Source organism: Carettochelys insculpta, chromosome 1 (genome assembly GCF_033958435.1).
Source record: "Carettochelys insculpta isolate YL-2023 chromosome 1, ASM3395843v1, whole genome shotgun sequence".
NCBI lineage: Eukaryota > Metazoa > Chordata > Testudines > Carettochelyidae > Carettochelys > Carettochelys insculpta.
In genome coordinates this window covers 67,395,001-67,405,351 of record NC_134137.1, presented here as the reverse complement: position 1 = coordinate 67,405,351, position 10,351 = coordinate 67,395,001, and the positions used below count along the sequence as shown (strand labels likewise).

The 10,351-nt window shown below is 42.2% G+C and overlaps 1 protein-coding gene across 4 annotated transcripts in view; it reads left to right on the top strand.

Annotated features, from left to right (window-relative positions):
• The first annotated feature begins 1,349 nt into the window (after window positions 1-1,349).
• Window positions 1,350-10,351, top strand: part of AKAP11 (A-kinase anchoring protein 11) — a 50,046-nt gene continuing 41,044 nt past the window's right edge. For 3 of the 4 annotated variants that reach the window (XM_074988401.1, XM_074988394.1, XM_074988381.1), the window contains exons 1-2: window positions 1,365-1,436; window positions 8,373-8,480. In XM_074988401.1, the coding sequence (XP_074844502.1) occupies window positions 8,421-8,480 (60 nt within the window). In that variant the 5' untranslated portion in view covers window positions 1,365-1,436; window positions 8,373-8,420. Of the gene's footprint in view, window positions 1,437-5,816; window positions 5,877-8,372; window positions 8,481-10,351 lie in introns of all 4 variants that reach the window. The other variant, XM_074988383.1, reaches the window with a different exon arrangement.

Below are 10,351 nucleotides of genomic sequence, written 5' to 3'. Positions count from 1 at the left end.
ACATTTCAATGGTCAATTTCCATTTCTAAAATGAGGTATGAAAACTATCTTCTAGGCAAACTATGGTATACTGTAGGTTATGTTTTTATGTTTTCCTAGTGGTTATAAATCCTGAATTTAAGATTTGGCAAAGTGTCATAAGACATTATTATTACTGAATAGTCCAAAGGGACTTGTAGAACAACGGAAAAAGATGTCAGGTTTATTTTTAAAGCTTCTCTTCACCTATTCACCTTTTTTATTCTGAACTGTTTTTGAGCGTGAACATTCAGGGAAGTTGTCTTGAACACTAAAAGGTATTTTAAACCAAAGAGGCTGAAACAATGGGGCACTTCCTTCATAAGCTGATTAACTGCATGGCTTCTAAAGCTTATTTACTGTAGGGAAAAGAAGTTTACAAAATCTGTAAATGCTCGCTGGGAGCATTTCCATAACGGATACTGTCTGGTCAAATTGTACTCTTAAGTGTATTAAACTTCCTCCTTAAGTGTTCAAGAAATATGGAGCTTGTTTGTCCCTACCTGACTCTGTGACCTCCTTGGGACTGGTGGGCTCCTGGTTCTTTATATTTGAAGCCCCAGAAAATTCAGAGACTGTAGCCCCTAACTTGCTTGATTTCCTGAACTACACAGCTTAAGGTGCAAGTGGTAGTAGTAGGGTAAATATATGAGTGTACAGCCTCTAGAATGGTGACGAAGGTGCATGCGAGAAATATGAAACGATGCACTAAACAGCACTAAGGACAAGCTAACACTCTATAAAAGGAAAAACTAAGGATGAAATTAGAAATTGTAGGGGTGGGAACCACAGACAAAATGAGAAAGGACATCAAGCCTAAAACGTACAGTGAAAGAACACTGTATTCCAACGCAGCAAGCTGCCCTTCAAATTCGCCCAATCTCTCCAAACCCAAGCAGGTGCATCTCCTGCTCCACATGCATCAGCTCTTGCTTGCTTCGGGATGGAGCCCACCCGCTGAAATGTGTTTGGCTGCCACGAAAGAAGTTCCTGGAGCTACCCGTACGAGCCCCCTCCCGAGTCCACGTGCGGTACCCTTCCGCCTAGCACCAGCCTGACTCCCTCCCCGCCCGTCCGTCCGGCCCCCACTCCCAGGCCTTCTGCGGCGCCTTCCGCACACCTGCGCCACGCCCCCGAGGCGCGCGCTGCTCCCCTTGCCTCGCTCACTCCCGCGCTGTCCCCGCGCCCAATCGGAAGCGAGGACGACGGTGCTGACCTAGCGTCGCACTGTGGCCGCGCACGAGTGAGCGAGCGAGCGAGCTTGTGGCCCGGCAAGCATCGCGAGGGTTCTCTGGCAGTCGCGCGAGAGCGGCGGAGGGGTAGGGCGGGGCCAGAGCGCTGCGGTGGCGGCTGGAGCGGGGCCGGCGGGCGCTGAGGGGGTGTGACATGGCTGCGGGCGCCGGACGCTACGGAGCCAGGTAGGCCCCTCCCTCGCCTCCCCGGGAGCCCGTCCGCCTGAGGCTGCCCGGGACGGACCCGGCCGGGCAGAGCAGCACTGGCGACGGGACCGGTCCAGGCTGGGTGCGGTGCGGGCGCTGGTACCCCGGTCCTGCCCTCCCGGGGCCGCTTCTCCTTCCCGTCCCCGCGTGGGGAGCATCGTTTCCGTCTCCCTGTGAGGAGCGCACCGCAGACCGCCTCCCGCACTCTCCCCCTGCGGCCGGGAGCTGGACCGGGTGCGTGTCGCAGCAGCGCTGGACTGGCGCCCCGGGCCCGGCAGAGCAGCTGGTTTGAGACACCCCCATGTGTAGTTCCCTGGCCAGTGGCCGGGAGCCACTTCAGCTACTGGCAAGCGCGAGGGTGCTGGAGTCCGACCAGAGATCCCCCCTCCCTACCCCCACACCTAGCACCTGGTCTAATGTTTTATGGCCGTTTCAGGTTAGGGACCCATGAGGAGTCTCTTTCCCACCTCCCAAATTTGGCACCAGTTGTGGTTTGTTTGTTTTTTTTTGTATAGTGGGTTGATTCCTGTTAGAGGTGTTAATGTGTTTTGGAGCATAGGCTTTTGTGGGCAAAGACCTGCTTCGTCAGATGCATCTTATGCTCCAAAATATCTGTCTATAAGGTGCCCCAGTACTACTTGTTTTTGAGGATTCAGACTAACTCAGCTACCTCTCTGATACTTGTTAGAGGTAGTGGTTGCCTCTTGGCTGCTCCTAACTTTCCCTAGCACTCAGCAATGCACCACACTAGGCTCCTGACTGGAGTTCTGGAGTATTATTGTAATGCAAATAATAGACGTGATGGATTGTAAAAATGACTGCAGTCTTCTTAAGTTTACTTGTGCTGCTTCTTGGGAAAGATATAGTAGTAGAGGCATCGGAGCTGTCCATCTCAGACTCAGGAAGGCACCACTGCATCTCTTTACATTTGAAATATTATTTCATAACCTTAAGATTTAGCCTTAGTGATACTAAATGACACAACTAAAATAGAAATAGGAGCTTGGTTTTGAGATTCTAAATTATAAGGCAATTAGTGGATTTGGACCCCTTTGTCTGGACAACATCTCCAGTCCACGCAAATGAGTAGGCAAGTGGAATTTTCATGTCTTGCTTTTAGGCTTAATTATGCTGTTGTTTGTGCCTTATCAGCTTTGTAAGTCTCTCTAAAATTTTGTGTAGGGTAGTGAAATTTTCTAAGTCCGTTCACTTGAAGAAACAAATTAGTGATTTTAGCTTTTACTGTGGATGGATACCAAAAGACATCCTGTATGGTGATCTAGCCTTTGGCAAAAGACCTCCCGGACGCCCCCAGTTGTGTTACAAAGATGTCTGCAAGAGAGATCTCAGAGAGGTAGATGTCGAGCTGGACAACTGGGAAGAACTAGCAGACGACCGCAGCAGATGGAGGCAGGGATTACACAAGGGCCTTCAGAAGGGCGAGTTGAAGATCAGACAGCTAGCAGAGGAGAAAGGAGCACACAGAAAGCACACTAAGGACTTGCCAGACACCCACCACATCTGCAAGAGATGCAGCAAGGACTGTCACTCTCGTGTGGGTCTTTATAGTCACAATAGACGCTGTAAATGAAGTCCTCAACTGAAATTTTAAAGGGCGCGATCCATAGTCTATGCAGACTGAAGGATGCCTACTACTACTACTACTACTGGATGGATACCAAAAGAAAATATCGGAGGGGTAGCTGTGTTAGTCTGGATCTGTAACAGCAACGAGGGGTCCTGTGGCACCTTATAGACTAACAGAAAAGTTTTGAGCATGAGCTTTCGTGAGCACAGTCTCACTTCATCAGATGCTGGTCTTGGAAATCTGCAGGGCCAGGAATAAATAAGCCAGAGCAAGGCTGGGGATAACAAAGGTTAGCTCAGTCAGCAAGGGTGAGGCTTCCTAGCAGCAGTTGATCTGGAGGTGTGAACACCAAGGGAGGGGAAGCTACTTCTGTATTTAGCCAGCCATTCGCAGTCCTTGTTTAAGCCAGAGCTGAGGGCATCAAATTTGCAGATGAATTGTAGCTCAGAAATTTCTCTTTGGAGTCTGGTCCTGAAATTTCTTTGCTGTAGACTCCAAAGAGAAATTTCTGAGCTACAATTCATCTGCAAATTTGATGCCCTCAGCTCTGGCTTAAACAAGGACTGCGAATGGCTGGCTAAATACAGAAGCAGCTTCCCCTCCCTTGGTGTTCACACCTCCAGATCAACTGCTGCTAGGAAGCCTCACCCTTGCTGACTGAGCTAACCTTTGTTATCCCCAGCCTTGCTCTGGCTTATTTATACCTGGCCCTGCAGATTTCCAAGACCAGCATCTGATGAAGTGAGTCTGTGCTCACAAAAGCTCATGCTCAAAACTTTTGTTAGTCTATAAGGTGCCACAGGACCCTTCGTTGCTGCAAAAGAAAATACATTTTTTCCCCACAAAATTATTCACTTGTGATGTCACAGTCCCTATTCTCTTCTGTAGTCTACTCACCCAGGGCAAATAAGTATTTTTATTAAGTAATAACTTTTAATTTTAGCATAATATTTGGTTTTATAGGTGTAGCCACAGTTAGTCTGTTTAATTTGCCTTAATTTAATTAAGAAAAATTAAGTTAATGGACCTTTTCTGTTTTACTGAATGTTTTTAGAAAGATTTTATGTGATATTCTATATCCAGAAGCAGTCCTGCTCCCAATATTTTGGATGGTCAACAGAAGAGTGTTAGTTTCAGCAAATATTTTACATTTTAAAATCACTGTAAGGAAAGTATCTCTTAAGGTGGGGAAAAAACATATTTACTTTTGTTTATCTCTTCTGTTTCATCTCAGGAAAACTACAAAATAAAAATAGTTTAAGAGGTCTTCTGCTTCCTTTGCTGATAGTGCATAACAACATGATGGCCTTACTTGGTTAGAAGAGTGGTTGATCTAGCCACGTATGCTGTCTTCTGACATTGGCCAGGCCTAGATACTTCAGAGGGGATAGACAGACAATCCCAAGTCATCCATTTCCAGCTTCTGGTAGTCAGAGTTTAGGGGCACCCAGAACATGGGGTTCCATTTCTGACTATCTTGTCTAATAGTCTATGATAGCCTTATTCTGTAGTAACTAGTTCTTGAACCCACATATACTTTTGGTCTTCAGAGCAACCAGGGGCCAAGAGTTACATAGGTTGATAGTCCATTGTGTCAGGAACAACAAGAAGCCCCGTGTCACCTTATAGACTAACAGATATTTTGGAGCATAAGCTTTCGTGGGCAAAGACACACTTCATCAGATGCATGAGTTGGGGGAGGGGAGGTTTCAGAGGAGTATTTAAAGAGTGGGGTCCCAGTAAAAGGGAGGGCCAGAGCTGACAAAGTCTATACAGTCAGGGTGGAAATGGCCCATTATCAGTAGTATACATCAAGAGAGGAGAAAAAACAAGTCAGATCAGTCAGGGGGGATGTGGCCCACTGTCAGATTCTGATGTGGAGATGTGAACTTCTAGCACAGAGAGACTGCTTTTGTAAAGGGCCAGCCATTCCCAGTCTCTGTTTAGTCCTTAGTTGATGGAGTCAAATTTGCAAATGCATTGCAGCTCAGAGGTTTAAAAAAAAAAAAATTCAAAAATAAAATGGAGAGATGTTGTTCTTGAAGATACAGACTAACACAGCTACCTCTCTGATACATTGTGTCAGGGTAAGCCACTGGTATGCTGGAAGGTTATGTTTATCTGGAGTGTCCCACAGCTCTCAGTGGCTGCAATTTAATATTCCCAGCTGATGGGAACTGCAGGGCTCAGAGTCTGTGAAAGTTCCACATAAACAAAAGGCCCTGGCTCATCAGTGGCTTTCCCTGATAGGCCAGGAGTCAAAGTTTGCCGACCGCTAATCTACAGTGAGAGTATAGACCTGTTGATAAACAGCTCCTGCTCTTTGAATCTTCACACGCCCTGCCACATTGTCTTATGAATGAGTATATATGGTACTTCATTTTTTTGTTTTAAATCTGCTGCCCTTTTATTTCATCAGCTGAACCCTATTTCTTGGGTTATGATGAAGTGAATAATTCTTTCTTCTTTACTTTCTCCACACCATTTTTCATTATGTAGACCTGTTTTATAATCCCATTAGTCATCTCATTTCTAATTTGAATAATCCCAATTTTTTAGTCTTTCCTCTTGTGAAAGTTGGTGCATTACCCTAATTGTACACCCTTCTTTGTACCTTCTAAGTTCAATGTGTCTTTTTTTTTTTTTGAGAATAAGGGGGGGGAACTGCAGGCAGTATTCAAGGTGGATTTGTATAATGGCATTATGATTCTCTGTCTTATTATCTATTTCTTTCTTAATGGTGCCTAACATTTTTTTTCTTATGAATGCAGTTGATGGATAAAGAATACTGTGCTATTTTTATGACGGTGATGCTGTCATCTGTGTTGCTGGTATGTTACCAGGAAATGAACAAAAATAGTCATGTTAATTTTTACTGTGTTGTTAAAATGGGGAATTGTGTTTACAACAGTGAAAGATTATTTTAAAAATTCTAAGACAGAAGAAGAGTAACTAAAATTTAACACTTCCTCAGATAATTATGCAGCTAGAACCCGGCCTAAAATGTTATACTTTGTGATTAAAGATTGGAAAAAAATAGATTGCAATTGCAATAGAGACCATCTTCTAACTTAATTTTGTTAATTTTTAGAAATAGCAAAGTGGTGAACTACTAATTATAGACTAAAGATTTTTGAAGTGATAAGTGTGTGTATTCTCATGTTCTAATGTACTGTGGCTGTGTGTTCTGTTTCTAAGATATGTATTGTTTTTTGTAGTTTTGTCAGAATGGATCCATGCATATTGAGAATAACTGTTTGTTAAAAATTGAAGGCTAGGCAATTTAGTGTTTTGACAGTTCCATAATAGTTGTGTAATTTAAGAAATAAAGTTAATAGAAAATAGTTTTTAGGGTTTATGTTGTTATTTTTATTATAGAAGTTTGCTTTGGAAGTCTTTAATATAAATTTTAAAGCAAACATTTGCACAAAGTAATGATCTAGAAACTGAGAACCAGAAGTTCATCTCTTTTTACTTATAAGTGTTATAAACATGGTATTAAGCATATATTTCTACAAAATACATTTTAGGCTTTTTTCCTACAAATAAGCAAAGATACGGTTGCTGAATTAAAATCACATAATTTAAAAATGCTCATTTATATTAATAAATGTAAATTGTTATATTGTATAATGGTGGAAAATGTTTTTTTTTCTTTGCTGATTGTGTGTCATGGAAAATAGTGTCATCCTGAAACTGAAGTGAACTTTATGGTATTTCAGTTCATACTTGAGGTCTGAAGAAAAAGACCTTCAAGACTTTCTAGTCTAGCCAATTGACAATCGAGGATTGTTTAATTTGGTGCTACAGTAGGTGCTTGAGAGTTTAATTAATATTGCCAAAGGGTTTGCATTTTCTCCCTCCTTTCATTGCTTTCTGAGAAGCTCAGTAGTCAGTTGACAGATTTTCTTGCTAGGTCCCTGCCTAAATGTGTCCCTCCCGCCCTCCCGGAACTTTGAGCAAAATAATTTTAGTTGTTTGTGAGTTGGGAGAAAAACTTCAGTTTTTAATTCAAAACCTGTATACACTTTTTTTAGAAAATGCTGTAGTAAGAAAGCCATAATTTGAAACTTGACCTGGTCATAATGTCATAGTGATGGCCACCAAATTATCTAATCTTATCTCCCTGATATGGTCACATATCCAACCTTTGACACCATCCAGTGCCCATACACAAAACCCAACAAGCAAAATTACAGTAAAGAGCTACAGCTCACAGTATACTAGACAGTTTTGTTTCACGAACAGAAAATAGGAGGGACTGAACTACACTAGTGCCGGAAGCCCTACTGTGGCAGACAAATGGTTAAGTTAGACACACATAATTCAGGCAAATGACCCACAACCGCATGCTACTGAGGAAGGCAAACCCTCTTACACCCCATTTGTGGTCACTGCCAATCTGACTTGAAGGAAAGTTGCTTCCTGACCCCATCTGTGTTGATCAGTTTGACCCTGAGTATGTGTTCAGGAACCAAAAGGCAAGCACCCAAGAGAAGATGGTTGGCGACACCCCAGAACTCTGGTCATCTGTCCAATTACTCATCTCCAGCTGTGGCCATGCCTGATGCTTCAGAGGAAGGAGATTAAAAAACCCTCCAGAATACATGGGGGTGATTGTGTGGGGTGGAGAAATCCCTTCTTGGCTCTGTCAAGTGACTGGCTGAAACACTGAAGTATGATTTTTTTTCTTTAAGGAATATTAAGATATCGAATGGATTTAAGCCTTTTGACTGTTGAGCCCTGTCATCGCAAGCAGCCCTGTCACACAGTCTTACTCATAAATTTTTTCTGCTTTTTCTTGTAACTAAGTTGTTTGCCCCACAGCTCTTACTGTGAGGCTGCTCCAGAATATCATCCCTCTCATTGTTGAGGATTGGAGTCTTTGTTTGGTTTGGAAAAAATGGTTTTAATTTAACAAAGATGAGTGCAGAATGCACAATTGAAAGTTCCCATATATGTGTTCTATTATGTATTTGAATATAGACACATTACGTGTTTGCGCAGTTGGTAAAATTTGTAGTTATTATTCCACATCAGTAATGACAGTGATACAATTCTGGTAAGTTTCATTGCTATTCAGGGACAACAAAGTGAAATGTTTAAAAATAAAGTGTATGTCATTGTCACCAACCTGTGTTTGCCAGAGGAACTTGTCTCACCCACTGTTGATTGGGAGATGATGAACATTTTAAACATTTCCAGTTTTAAAATATCTTTTTACCATAGAATTGAGGATTCATTGCCTGTTTCACCAAAATTAGTTTTCTAAATGTATGTGAGGTAAATAGGAAGCATAAATAATGTGATAAATGTTTTTTCTATAGGTATTTTTGAGCTGACATTCTTCCATGACTGCCAATATTAAGTAAAACATGGATACTTATACCAGGCACCGAAGCAGTCAAACGAAGCCTAGAGTGTCAGTGAAAAAGGTAAACAACTATTTTAAATAACTGTTTTTTTGGGATCTGAATCTTTAGAGGTACGTTGAAAAAAATTAGCTAGCAAGTCCAATATATTTCCATTTTTTATTTTGTTTTTAGTAGACTAATCATTCAAGGAGCCAAGTAGTTCTCAAATTGCTTTTGATTTGATACGTTTTTGACCTTTTGAAGCACTATTATGTGACTAAATCTGTGAAAGTGAGTAACTTAAAGGACAAAGTGGACTTTTGTGTCATGGTTTTTTATAGTTCTTATGAAATCAAGAAGGTTTTCAGAAAACTGGTGGTAAAAGCTAAATATTTTAAATGGCAGTAATAGTTATTCATAATAGTGTACTGTTTTCTATCACAAAATAAAGAATGACTGTGTTGTTTACAATCAAGCCTTATTTTGTGAGATTTGTACTAAGGATGTTTATAAGAAGACATATCTACAAAAATTAATTCCTCCATAGTTTCTTCACTGGTTTATGTTAAAGTTCACACAAACTTCTGCTAGTCAGTGCTCTTAGTGAAAAATTAAAATCTGTTCTTCAGAGGATATTTATAACAAATTTTGTTGTTGTACCTTTTAGGATATGTTTAGCATCTTTCATATTACATACCTTTTCAATGTTCTTTATCAGGCAACTTGTCCCAATGATTTTCTTTGTAATCCAAAATTTAAGCAGTAACTCAGATAACCTTGAAATTTGGTATGCCTGGTGATAGTGCCTGCTTCTGACCAATGAGTTTCTGAGATATAGCCTCTGAAGAAAACAGCTTTTATTATAGTTGACAGATTCTAGCACCTTGTTTTTGCTCACAGAGGGGAATCAACCCAAGGCTCAGATCCCTGCATCACTGTCTCAGAATTACCTCCCAAGAGAGTGCATGGCATTGACCAGACACTTGGGGAAAGTTTTAAAAAAAAATGTTGACAAACATCTTTGCATGCCTACAGGATTACGCTGAGCATGTGAGGACAGAAGGGATGACAAAATTTTTCGCTTTCAAAGTTGCATATGATCTGGATGTTACAGGGAATATGCTATTGTCCTTTTAACCTGATACACCCAGGCAATATAAGCTCTGGTTGCATCTTGGGCAGGAATGGTGAAAAGGTTGGGTGATCTAATGCTGAATTCTGTCTCTGTTAGCTTTCTTTTTATGTTCTGTATCAAAATACTTACAAAATATGCATGTGAATACTTGCTGGCAGGATAAAGACATTTTATGGGGTGGAGCAGTGGAGGTAATTAAGTGAGAAGGATTTGGAGCTGCATCGGGGCAAGGGAGACAAATGAGGATAGGTTGCAGGGGTCATGAGAGAAGCTGGGAGGCCTGTCAGCCCCACATTCTCCCCTTCTCTCTGTGCGTGTCAGGATCTGGTGGGGTGTTGAAACCCTTACCTTTCCCTCCCTAAGGGAACTGAGTTACTAAGGTTCCTGCTCTTCTGGGCATGTGCAGTGATCTTGGGTGGGTGGTGTACATGCCCACCTAGGGAGTTGTAGGCCCCTCTCCCTGTCCCCTCATGTGACCTGGGATATGGGTGTGTGTGAGACCGGTCCCTACTGGAGTGTCTGTGTCAGGATCTGGGGAGGTCTCTTGCCTATTTATGCACAATTTAACCTCCTTCCATGGGCCCCCCTCATGTGAGCCAGGTTCTGTGGGCCTTGTCTTTGTGGATTGATCTGAATCCCTCTCCTTTCTGCACTTCGTGTGAGCTGGGATCTGGTGAAAGAAGACAAACGTACTCGATCAGGATGTTGCTGAATCCCCATCAATCAGCATTGACAACTATATGTTAGAGGTCATCCACGAGTTCATTTACCTCGGGTCCACCATCACTGACACCCTGTCGTTGGACACTGAACTAAA